This window comes from Antedon bifida, chromosome 8 (assembly GCF_963402885.1).
Source record: "Antedon bifida chromosome 8, ecAntBifi1.1, whole genome shotgun sequence".
NCBI lineage: Eukaryota > Metazoa > Echinodermata > Crinoidea > Comatulida > Antedonidae > Antedon > Antedon bifida.
Window position 1 is genome coordinate 14,258,025 of NC_136233.1, and position 13,752 is coordinate 14,271,776.

Below are 13,752 nucleotides of genomic sequence, written 5' to 3' on the forward strand. Positions count from 1 at the left end.
AGATCAAAGTTTAAAGTAAAATACGAATTAAACCCTGAAACGTATAAAAGATAATCGTGCTGAACCGTAATAACGCGTACGTGTAGTCAATGTCAAAGGAGCAAAACAAAAAATTAAACATGGCTCTGCAGAAATTTACACGACTTTTCAAAAAGGGTAATACTGCAATAATTGGAATGATACATTTGAAATCTCTACCGGGTTAGTTTATTAATAATTAAAATAATGAACTGTACATTTTTTATTAAAATATGCTGTAATTTAAATAATAAATATTGGTTTTAATTTCTAGCCCTAGCCTATATGGCATGGCGATTTCGATCCAAGTCGGCCCTAAACCGTCTCGGCCAAAGTCAAGTCGGCCCCAAGTCAAGTCGGCCCCAAGTCAACTCGGCCCCAAGTCAACTCGGCCTCAAGTCAACTCGGCCTCACGTCAACTCGGCCAAAATATAATCGGTCAACTCGGCCCCATTAAAGTATGGAACGCAAAAAGTGCAAAGGAAGGGATTGATATTTCTTCACATTTTTTAAAGCCCCCTTCCCTACGTTTTTTAGATCTAATTTAACATCACAAACTATATTTAATGTAAAAATAATACTATATGGTCCTATTGCGATAATTTTTTTCGTCTTTAAACGGTTAAAAATGTGAAAAATAAGTCGATTCTAATAATTATAGCGGCCCGCTATAAATCCCAAAATGCATTGCGCGCGGATTGATATTTTTGTTTTTCACCTGTAATTCGCCCACTTTTCGATCAATCGTGAGGCAAAAACAAATGGAAGACTCCTAACCTTTCAGTGAAAATACCGGGTTTTCCCCAACTTGTATCAACGGAGTCTGGCAAAAATAGAAAGACAATTAATGCAGCAACTATACAACGTCAGGCTAGGTATATAGCTAGCGTACGATGTTCGTACGTTACCGATGTTTACCAGCTAGGCCTACAAAACTAAGCCTAGCTAGGCTAGGCCTAAGACCGTCCACGAGAGGTCGATCGCCGCGAGCTACTTAGGTAGTGCATTGTTTCTCACTTTTTATCATAATTTACCATAAAACGTACATTTAAGACAAGGAATGACATGGTTTAATGTTTTTAAAGTGATATATATGTATTATTTTCCAAAAAACGTCCAAAATTGCAGGGAAGGGGTCTTTAACCTATGAATAATTCTGACTTTTAATGAATATATTATTTAGACAATGATACATTTAGCAACAAAAATAAGAATGATAAGCAATCATACTATTACTAATGATTAAAATGAACATTTGGATAATAAATAGGAACACATTGTAGGCCCAATAATGATGATGCACGTACGTCGGCGCGTATGTTCGTCTGTGCGTCAAAATTCAATGTCCGATATGCGAGGACATGAATTATTAGGTGTAGTAAGATTGTTTGGTTGAATCATTGAGGTATAAAATATTAATGTTAACTCCATGGTTGAATCACACGTAGATTTTTTTCAGTGTATGCATATCCATTTGATTAGGCGACAACATCTGAAACCAATTCGTAGCTGCGCCTCCCTGCGCCTTTGGTAGCTATTTCGATATCTACAACTGCTACATGTTTTCGCTGACCGGGGGATTCCCAAAACGCAAATCATGGACAAAAACGAGGCACGCCAAAACGATGTACGATCATTTTTTCTATGGCCAAAAGGTGGAACGTAGGCCAACGTCTTCGATTTACTAAAATGCGGTACCTGCACATGTTTTTGTAACACGCGGGTACTTCTATTCATATCGGTAATGAGATTATTTTTTTTATGTGAGTATTTTTCTTATTTCTTCATTTTTTTAAAGCGTGGATAGTAATAATCATAATAATATTAAGCACTTTTTGCGTTCCATACTTTAATGGGGCCGAGTTGACCGATTAGTTTTTGGCCGAGTTGACGTGAGGCCGAGTTGACTTGAGGCCGAGTTGACTTGAGGCCGAGTTGACTTGGGGCCGACTTGACGTGGGGCCGACTTGACTTTGGCCGAGACGGTTTGGGGCCGACTTGACCTGCACCCGGCATGGCATATGGGCGTACGACGTGAAAAGAAGGGGAGGTCATTCGCCTGTGATAGGCAGTGCAGATAATAATAATAATAATAATAATAATAAACTAGAATTTAATTCGTCACTTTGACGAATTATAGGTGATCATTTTTATCATTTTACTGAAATTAATTTTTTTTAAACATGCACGTACGTTAACATACGATCGGAAAATGTTGATGTATGCCATCCTATTATATGCTTATAGTGCTGAGTTGTGCCTATATGCCATATACAATATGTACAGTATATACTGTATATCTATATACAGTGTAGCATAGGTGAAATTACGGGACACACATGTTCTAATTTTTTGGCATGATGACGTTATCAAACTAAACTTTAAGATGACAATTTCGAAAGATAATTAATTGAGCAAAAAAATATAAGATTTGGAAAAAAATTTGGCACGTAGAAGCGCTGTGCGCGCTCTTTGAATTGTGTATAACTTTGACGAAAAATATGAAAAAACTACTTTTTCACTTCAACTGGCCATATGTTAACGTCACAACATCCGATAGGCTTAATTTTTATATGAATTAATATCTACATTTCATCAGCTTTCATAATAAATTATAATCATCAAGGTAACCTTCAATTCTGAAGAGCTGTAAGATATTCAAATTTACTGCGAAGGTGAAATTACACGGCCTACGTTATTCAAGTTTTTACGCGTGATGACGTCATTAAAATGAAGATAGTGTCAACTCATGATAAAGATAATTAATTAAGCAAGCACATACTGAAAGTTGTGCGAAATTCGAGCACACATAACCAAGATGCGCTCTGTTGAATGTGATAATCTACACAAAAAGATAACAAATCCTAATTTTTAAATTCAAGTGGCCATTTGATGACGTCAAAACATTTTGTACGTAAAATGTGTACATGAATTCATATCTACAACTCAATGGCTTCCAGAATAAGTTAAAAAAATCGGGGGTCATCTTGCATTCTGAAGAATTATTTTCATTTTAAAAAAGACCTATTTTTCACCATTTTCAGAACTTTTGTAAAATTAATGTGCGCATTTTGTCATTTTTAACGTGCTCGTATAGCGTTATTTTAAGTCGGAACTGACTCAAATTTGGTGAATGTACTAAGGATGGTGAGTAGAATGAGATTTGTAAAAAAAATTCATATTTTTTACGCTTTTTAAGTATCTCGCGCGCAAAAACGCATTTTTGCGCAGTAATTTTTTGAAACACGCAAATGGCCTAATTCATGCTCTAAATTGATAAAAACTTAATTTTGAGCGTTTCAAATTTTTAACGCGCGATATCATGCGCATGAACCTACGTGCGCGTGCGTTTTTTTTTGCTAATATTTTTACCCTTGATCTGAAGTTTACGTGTAGTGAATTTCATTAATATGTGATAATGAATTATGGAGATATGATTGATAATGTGATTTCGCAAAATGGCGTATAAATGTCGTCACGGATGAGTGATCACGCTGGAAAGCTTATTAGGATTAAGTTGTATTATTTGAAAGATATTCTGAAATTTTTGTAATCATTGACATTAAACTTTTTGAGATAATTGTTACACAAAATAGTGTACAGAAACAATAAAAAGAAAAAAAATAACTAGACATGTAACTCGTCACTTTGACGAGTTTGGTTTTCCGCCGCGCAAGTGGTGCAACATGAACGTGTAACGACGTACCTTTTAACATTAAGGGATAGGTTGAGGACAAAAGGAAGTGTTCACGTTGGCATTATGACCTGAACTGAAGAATATGATATGTTGTTATTGCTAAATTCTATTATTTCGATTCATATAGTATACACAGTATAATCTGTATCCATATCACACAGTGTAGAATAGGTGAAATTACGGGACCCGCTATTTATTGCAAATTTTAACATGTTGACGGTTTTAAAATGAAATGCAAAGGTAGCAATTTCGGAAGGAAATTATCTCAGCAACAACATATTAACGTCTAGAAGAAATTTGAATACGTGAAATATTGATGCGCGCTCTTTTAAATGTAATGAATTATGACGCAAAAGATGAAAATACGACTTTTTTCATTTAACTGGCCATATGATGACGTCACAACATCCGATTGGCAAAATTTTCACATGATTTCGTATCTACAATCCAATAGCTTCCATAAAACGTTTTAATCGTGATTATCAAATTTTATTCTTACGAGCTATAACAGATTAAAATTTACTGTAAAGATGAAATTAATGCCACACGTAATTTAAATTTTTAGGAATGATGACGTCAAAAAAATTAAAATATTTCTAATTCATGCGAAAGACAGTTGATTGACATAGACAATATCAAAATTTGGGTGAAAATGGAAAACGGATAAGTGGAGATGCGCTCTGTTAAATGTGATGAGCTATGACGAAAGATACAAAAATCCTAAATTTTATATTAGCGTGGCCATACGATGACGTCACAATGTCCGGTTAGCCATATTAATACATGATCCGATATCTACAACTCATTAACTTCCAGAAAATGTCATCCACAAAAAGTTGACCGTCTAGTTTAGAAATTACGATTGTTTAAAAAAATGCATATTTTAAACGAATTTTTTAACCTTTTCATAAAAAACGCGCGCAAATTGTCCAATTCGACGTGCTCGTATGACGTATCTTTAAGTCGAAATTGTTTAAAATTTGGTAAAATTACTAGAAAAGGCTGGAAAAACATAAATCACGCGAAAAAAATACGTTTTCAATGCTACGTGCGCACCGCACACGTAAAATTGTGCGCACGCGTGGGAATTTTTGACATGCTTAAAACGACATGAAACGCGTAGAAAATTGATTATAAATGAATTTTGCGCATTTTGAAATTTTAAATGCGCGTGCGCGCGTAACTTTGTGTAAAACACGCAATTTTTTTTCCACAGAAAGTTAGCGCATGATATAAATTAAACTTTTGCAAAGTTTCAAGTTGAAATGTTGTTTGGTTGTCGAGCTATGTTAAATACGAGAAAATCGTTAAATCGCGCGTACGTCACGTTGCGCAATTGTAAGCATCATGAAAAGCTTCGCTTGACGACGTTACATAAATGTCAAAATGTCAACATAGTTAAAAAAATGTTATGTTTGCAAGTTTTAGAGAAAAGCGTTACACAAAAATCATACAGAAAGAAAGAAGATGAAAAAAAAGATGATGATGATGATTTCGTACAATCACAAGAGGTTTTCCTGCAACTTCGTTGCGGAAAACCAACTAGACATGTAACTCGTCACTTTGACGAGTTTGGTTTTCCGCCGCGCAAGTGGTGCAACATGAACGTGTAACGACGTACCTTACCGTACCGAACATTAAGGGGATAGGTTGAGGACAAAAGGAAGTGTTCACGTTGGCATTATGACCTGAACTGAAGAATATGATATGTTTTTATTGCTGAATTCTATTATTTTGATTCATATATAGTATACACAGTATAATCTGTATCTATATCACATACAGTGTAGAATAGGTGAAATTACGGGACCCGCTATTTATTGCAATTTTTAACATGGCGACGGCATCAAAATGAAATACAAAGATAGCAATTTCGGAAGGATATTATCTCAGCAACAACATATTAACGTGCAAAAGAAATTTGAATACGTGAAATATTGATGCGCGCTCTTTTAAATGCAATGAATTATGACGCAAAAGATGAAAATACGACTTTTTTCATTTAACTGGCCATATGATGACGTCACAACATCCGATTGGCAAAATTTTCACATAGTTTCGTATCTACAATCCAATAGCTTCCAGAAAACGTTTTAATCGTGATTATCAAATTTTATTCTTACGAGCTATAACAGATTAAAATTTACTGTAAAGATGAAATTAATGCCACACGTAATTTAAATTTTTAGGAATGATGACGTCAAAAAAATTAAAATATTTATAATTCATGCGAAAGACAGTTGATTGACCTAGACAATATCAAAATTTGGGTGAAAATGGAAAACGGATAAGTGGAGATGCGCTCTATTCAATGTGGTAAGCTATGACGAAAGATACAAAAATCCTAAATTTTATATTAGCGTGGCCATACGATGACGTCACAATGTCCGGTTAGCCATATTAATACCTGATACGATATCTACAACTCATTAACTTCCAGAAAATGTCATCCACAAAAAGTTGACCGTCTAGTTTAGAAATTACGACTGTTTAAAAAAAGGCATATTTTAAACGAATTTTTTAACCTTTTCATAAAAAACGCGCGCAAATTGTCCAATTCGACGTGCTCGTATGACGTATCTTTAAGTCGAAATTGTTTAAAATTTGGTAAAATTACTAGAAAAGGCTGGAAAAACATAAATCACGCGAAAAAAATACGTTTTCAATGCTACGTGCGCACCGCACACGTAAAAATGTGCGCACGCGTGGGAATTTTTGACATGCTTAAAACGACATGAAACGCGTAGAAAGTTGATTATAAATTAATTTTGCGCATTTTGAAATTTTAAATGCGCGTGCGCGCGTAACTTTGTGTAAAACACGCAATTTTTTTTCCACAGAAAGTTAGCGCATAATATAAATTAAACTTTTGCAAAGTTTCAAGTTGAAATGTTATTTGGTTGTCGAGCTATGTTAAATACGAGAAAATCGTTAAATCGCGCGTACGTCACGTTGCGCAATTGTAAGCATCATGAAAAGCTTCGCTTGACGACGTTACATAAATGTCAAAATGTCAACATAGTTAAAAAAATGTTATGTTTGCAAGTTTTAGAGAAAAGCGTTACACAAAAATCATACAGAAAGAAAGAAGATGAAAAAAAAGATGATGATGATGATGATGATTTCGTACAATCACAAGAGGTTTTCCTGCAACTTCGTTGCGGAAAACCAATAAAAAAAAAAATAATAATAAAGATTTTATACAATAACAATAGGTGATCATTTTATTCTAAATGATCACCTAATAACATTTATAAAGCGCAAGAGACAAAGGTTTCAAAGCGCTGTGTTTCCAAGATCTGTGCAAGTAGTAGCGTGTGATTATGCTTCTCTGAAGAGATGAGTTTTGAGTTTAGTTTTAAATGTGATAACAGATTTTGATGAGCGTATTTCGAGGGGTAGAGTGTTCCAGAGTTTTGGGGCTGCGACAGCGAAAGCACGATCACCGTAAAACCGAGTTCTGGAACGGGGTCCAGGTTTTAGAAGAAGTCTGCAGGATGAACGAAGCGAAGAGTTGGTTGACGGAGTAATGATGTCACATATGTAGGCTGGAGCACATCCGTTGATGGCCTTATATGTCAGCAACAGGATTTTAAAACGAATGCGCTGAACTACAGGCAACCAGTGTAAGTCACGAAAAACGGGAGAAATATGTTCATGTCGTTTAGTGCCAGTGATAAGTCTTGCGGCGGAATTTTGGATTCGTTGAAGAGGAGACAGATAAGAAGTTGGACAGATCTGACTTCTAGGCCTAGAGGGTAATCACATTTTTGTGATGGCTATTGATTGCTATTGTACTTTTGCACCTAACTGGGAATAAGACTTTACCGCCGCGCAGCGGTTGAATAATTTTAAATTGAGTAAGCACCCACCATTCTATTTCAGTTATAATTATGTATGTGTGTTTTTTTCTTTGTTTTGTGATCTGTAGGAACTCCGAGAAATCGCCTAAAAGTAGAAGACATTACTGAAATTGCTTGTACTGAAGCAGAAGGCTACAAGAAACTGGGAATTGTGGGTACTTTTTTATATGAATATTTAAATACAATAACGTTATTACCCAATAATTTTTTATATAAAAATGAAATTATTATATTGGAAAAAATAATTTGTTTCAGGATGGCATCCTAATTGAGAATATGCATGACCTTCCTTACATGCATTCCAATGAAGTGAGCCATGAAATAACGGCATCGATGACGACAACATGTTATCAGATCCGCAAGGATTGTCCAGATATTCCTATAGGAATACAGGTTTTATCAGGAGCAAACAAGCAAGCTTTAGCAATAGCATTAGCAACAGGTAAAAATAAAAATTGTAATTTTGTATTTATGTATAGTAAAAACTTATAGTAAAAATGTATTAAGTTTATATAAACTCTGAAAAAAGTGGTGGAGCTGTAGCTTGGGGGTTAACGTACTTGCCTTCCAATCTCAGTGTCCTGGGTTCAATCCTGTCCTGGTGCAAGGGTTGTAACTCACCACTCTTTCAACTCCATAAGGCTCAAATGAGACTTGGTTCATAAGCACAATAAATTATTAAATAGTTTATCCATCCTGTAATTGGCGAGTTAATCGGTGCTTGATGCGTATGAAATAAAAGTAATTTTTAAAAATTAAATCAGAAAACCTTTGTTAATAAACTGCAGTGTACAATGCTTGGGAAAAACTAGAGTTTATGCTTGTATACTAACTTATAAATTGTTTAACTATTATTTTATAGGTCTTGATTTTATACGAGCCGAGGGGTTTGTATTTGCTCACATAGCTGATGAAGGGATGATGAATGCTTGTGCTGGCGAACTTCTACGATATAGAAAACAGATTGGAGCTGAAAATATACAAATATTTACTGATATCAAGAAAAAACATAGGTAGTTATCATTTTACATGTCTTTCCATATACCGTATATAATTGTACAGTACATTTCTGTATCACTTGATATATTCTGACTTTTCTTCCATTGTGTTTTTAAATAGGTTTTTAAAAAATTAAGTATTAAGATATTCAAATATTTCAACTTTCAAATCATTTGTGTTTTTAAATCTGCAGTTCTCATGCTTTAACTTGTGATGTTGAAATCACTGATACAGCCAAAGCTGCGGAATTCTTTCTCAGTGATGGAGTTGTCATCACAGGTGGAGCTACTGGAGATCCAGCAAGTGTTGAAGAACTAAAAGGTATGTCAATAGAATGTATATTAAGTTTAGAAAGGTTGCCCTTATTCATTTATTTAACTATTTATTCTTCGATGTTTAGGGCTATACTAGATTAGTTGTGTCCATTTTTTAACCCTTCCCTTGATATATGTTTTATTTATGTTTACAATTTTGGTTAAAGAAAAGAAAGAAAATAAAAGAATAAAATAAAGCATCAAATAGTTATATGGATGAGTCATTTCTTAAGGTGTGATTTACCAGATTTTGATGGGCAGACAGTAGGTGTAGGAGTGTAAAGTACCAGATTTTGTCTTAATTGTTTTTCTCATCCCATCTTTAGCTGTACAAAATGTTGTTGATATACCTGTTTTGATTGGCTCTGGTGTTACCGAGGACAACCTTCATGAATATTCATGTGCCAATGGCATCATAGTTGGATCTTCATTTAAAATGGAAGGGAAGTGGTTTGAAGAAGTTGATTTCAATCGCGTCCAGCGGTTCATGAACAAGGCTCGGATGTTAGAAAGTAAGAAATTATCAAGTTCAGAATCTTGAAGAAGCGGTTTTTTAATCTAGGATGGACTGACATGAGTCAGAGAGCCCAGTTAGCAGTGTTACTGATACTGATATTTTAGTATCTACATTCTAAATGGCTTATTAAAGGCCAACTCCGACAGCATCGTAATTTGAGGCTAAAAAAAACGTGTTGGCGCTGTCTGAGTTGAATTCTGATGAGATAAGTCATTTTGCAATAGCGTCATGCATAGTTTTTAGGTTGTCGCGAGAACTTTAAACATGTTTCTCCAGACGAGACGACTTGTCAGGCCTCATGATACAACGCTGTCTGACTTTACCTTAAGAAAGATCCTTGACGAATCACTTTAGTGACTGAAAATGTATGCATATTCAGGAAGAAATTGTGCTTATGTGGAAGTACAGATACAGTATTTCTATTTAATATACAGTATTATAAAGATGCCATTTTTGTCTTCTACTAGTCTATACTGCCACATATATATTGTACTTATTTATCATAAAAGTTTATTTGTCTGACAAATTCCATGTACTAAAAATATATTATTGTACTAGTATTGTAATGTTATCAAATTGTAAGAAATTGTAATATAATTTGTTGAAATAGATGATTTTATTGTCTATTTCATTTTAATTCAAAATGTGCATTTGAATAGTTAGATAAAAGTTTAATGAATTTGTATACTAAATGAGTATTTTGTAGTAAACAGACTATTCCATTGTGCCATTCAATATCCTCTTATAACATACTATAATGTAATAGTGCAATAACATATTTAACTGCATTTTTATAATTGGGGAAATTTCATTTTATAAATGATAATCATCATCACATGAATAATTAATTTAGAATTCAAAGTAGAGAAATTCGACTATGTGTAAAATTGGTGAAAATAAATAAATATATACAATTTATGCAACATAGGATGACCTAGATTCATTTTCCAGTGTATCATTTTCCATGTAAACAGGAAGATTATCTAAGTACTAGGCCTACGTCAGGTCATGCTAATCCTAAACTCTATTTTTAGATCTTCATCACGGAAACGGCATACTTACCCAGTTTAGCGGATAAAATATATTTGATGGATGTACGTACAAGCAATTAATGTTTTCAACTTGGAAAACATGAAAGACTATTTCTAAAAATGATGTTTTCGCCGTAATGCTAATAAAGCCAGGCAGTTTGCATAGTATAATTAATTCCTTCAAATAGTTTATAACTGATACTTGATAGATGCAAATAATCAAGGCTTATTTTTATAGCCATTTTAATTAGACCGAATACTCTATTTATTATGAATACTCTATTATGAAAATAGACACTATTATTGTCATTTTGAAGAGTATAATGTAAATAATAGTACACTTCATTTAAAATACCACCCCCATCCATTTTCAAATTCCTGGAACAACAACTGGAATTTCACAATGTATGTTGCTTTGTTTATCTAGGCTTATCTTGATCTTGATTTGTGTTTTTTTGCTTGCTTCCTTAAAGTTCTACACTGAAAAAGTCAGGAAATCTTGTCTCCATCGCGGAGAGAAGTTATCGATGAAGATGAAACCATTAAGTATACTTAAAAGATGAACTTGGATTAAGTAATCTTTATCTGTCAATTGGACCTTGAATTAGGTTAATAAAATGAGGAACCTATATTCATTTCTGTAAAGTTTTGTTTATTCAGGTAATATAATATTCATTTATGTAAAATTCTACATACATTTTATATCTAAATTTTTACTCATTTTACCAACAACTTTGTGATTGTAAAGTTCTATTTATTCAGTTAATACATCAATCAAATACACTGATAGCACCCCACCTTGCAGTCAATATGAATGATGTCATAGATTGCAGTGGCTAGCAATGATGTCATAATGTGACCCACGTCAATATTAATTAGATCATTAGCTGTAAAGAATTAGTTGGTTGTATAATAGACCAAGGCTGCATATAACAGCTGAGATATGCGAACGTGTACTGCATGCAGAAGTTGCATCATTTATTAAATGTTTTACATCAGAGGAAAGGAGGAGGCATATCCACAGCACGCCCACCTATCATTTACATTCACAAAGTAGGCCAACTATTTACAGAAAAATGGAAGAAATATTTTGGTTACTTCACACAATTTATTCAATTATTAGATGCTCTTAATATTGTATTTATTAATCAATATAAATATTTCAGTATCTCCTTTTGTCAAATGTCTGGTTCATCACTGCTACACTGTATGTAGTTACTGTTGCAATACATACTGTATATCAATATTTATGAAGTATATATATTGATTTTTGTTTTGACATTCAAACAAATTATAATAAACTAAATAATTAATAATTATTAGAGTATTTAGAATGTCAACACCGTTTCCACTTTGTAAATGAAATATCAGTTTACAGGAAGGGGGTAATTTGAAGTTCAGTTGCCGCAAATGACCTTGTTGTGTTAATGTATATGCGAATTTGAACATTTAACCTTTGTAGATGTCAAACTATCAATGATAATCTTAATAGCAAATATACATAAATTTTCATTCTTACCTAGCGCTATTAGACTACACAACAATGAGTTTCAAAGATAGGTCATTAGGTCTGTTGTATTTTATATTGCTTGATCTGAGTTATTGTTAGTTCCAAGTTGATCACGAATGTAAATATTATGTGTGTATTGTTTTGCTTGTGTTTTTCTGCCAATTATCATTATACTATGTATGAATGACTTAATAAATCGAATCTGAATCTAGTAGCTGTATGTTATTTTCTGGAGCTTTTCAAAACGGGGAGTAGTGCTGAGTAGTAGTCGGTGGGTGTGCTTGGTGTGGCGGAATGACCCAAGCACAGCACTAACCCCTCACTAAATTGTATCTCTCCAGGATTTTGAGAAATGAAACCAAAAAAAACAACTCATTATCTGATCTGAGGTTTTATTTTGACCATAGTTTTGAAAATTGCAATTTTAATAATCTAAACAAGAAAAAATAGAGAAAAATGTCAATAAGTAACTATTAATATATAGTTGTAATAATTCACTACACACAATATAATATAATGTGTAATATGTATGTGTTATACAGTATACATTTGATGGTAAAAACGTGTTTGAATGCCCTAGGTAGAAAGCAATCTAGAATGTTTTGGTTTCCAAACTACACAACATTCAATAGCAAGTCTTTTTAATACCACTAATATTATGCTAATAGCACTAGCAAAGGGGCAATAAAAGAATATGAATTTTATTGTATTCAAACTATATCTTATTTGGAGTCCTAGGCAGAACTGCGTTAAAAACGATCATTACTAGTGATTTAGTATAATGCTTTTATTATATACACAGTCGGTAAGGACACTAAAGCTCTGTCTACACTATCAAACTTTATGTGTCAAAAAAGTTTGATGTGCCCATATATGGTAGTGCTATGTTTAAATATGGTAGTGATATGACATCATCATGTCTATATATGGGCACATCACATTTTTTTGTCACATAAAGTTTGATAGTGTAGACAAGGCTTAAGACCATTGCTATAATACAGTCTTTAATAATATGAACAATATGCTCGAAAAAACACTTTTGCACGTCATATTGGGAGTTAAGCGGACATCATACATTGACATTTAATGTTACGTGCCAGGCTAACATAATTGTTTGATTACAAATTAAAAATGTGCACGTTTGAATGTCAAAACAAACATATAAATATATCATTAGTTACAAAAGAAAGGTGAACATTCTTATTCATTTTCAATACCACTTGTTTTTAATGGGAATTTTGTTTTTTACAGCAAATAATAAAACAATAGCTCGTCAGATCAACTGTAAAGATCATATATTGATGGTAATTTGATATGTTAATTAATAAAAACGCAAGTACAGACAGACACAGTAGTACAGCATTACCAACAAGCAGTGGTTGCCATTTGATGAGGGTAGTGCCAGTGACCAAGCGGTGATAGTCTGATCCTGTGACATGAATATTAAACACTTTTAAAATATATTATATTACATAATACATTTTAATATCACTTTTTTTTTCATTTTTACTTTAGGAATGTTTACTACATGTTGATTAATTAGTGTTATTTTTATAATTTGAGACCAAAAAACCAACCACATCAACCATTTGAAAAATAAAAACACTTCATAGTAAATACTTTTCATCTTTATCCATTACATCACCACTAATATTCAATATTCCATCATACATATTTTACAAATACTTTCAATTCTCCATCAAATCTATACAATTATTGGAATCTATATTTATATTATACATTTTTTATCATTTCATCAACCAATCAACTGACAATATGCCAACTGTCTATTTTTTTAAACAT

The 13,752-nt window shown here is 33.2% G+C and overlaps 1 protein-coding gene across 1 annotated transcript; it reads left to right on the top strand.

Annotated features, from left to right (window-relative positions):
• Nucleotides 1–108: 108 nt before the first annotated feature.
• Nucleotides 109–10,573, top strand: LOC144851152 (uncharacterized protein F13E9.13, mitochondrial-like). The gene is made up of 6 exons (XM_078708711.1): nt 109–201; nt 7,647–7,729; nt 7,834–8,020; nt 8,441–8,591; nt 8,771–8,898; nt 9,218–10,573. The coding sequence occupies exons 1-6, from the start codon at nt 120–122 to the stop codon at nt 9,430–9,432; spliced, it is 846 nt and encodes a 281-aa protein (XP_078564837.1). The 5' UTR covers nt 109–119; the 3' UTR covers nt 9,433–10,573.
• The last annotated feature ends 3,179 nt before the right edge of the window (nt 10,574–13,752 follow it).

Coding starts and splice junctions, on each gene's coding strand:
- LOC144851152 (XM_078708711.1), top strand. CDS start 120: ATGGCTCTGCAGAAATTTACACGACTTTTCAAAAAGGGTAATACTGCA. Junction 7,730..7,833: donor GCTACAAGAAACTGGGAATT/GTGGGTACTTTT, acceptor AATTTGTTTCAG/GATGGCATCCTAATTGAGAA. Junction 8,899..9,217: donor AAGTGTTGAAGAACTAAAAG/GTATGTCAATAG, acceptor TCCCATCTTTAG/CTGTACAAAATGTTGTTGAT.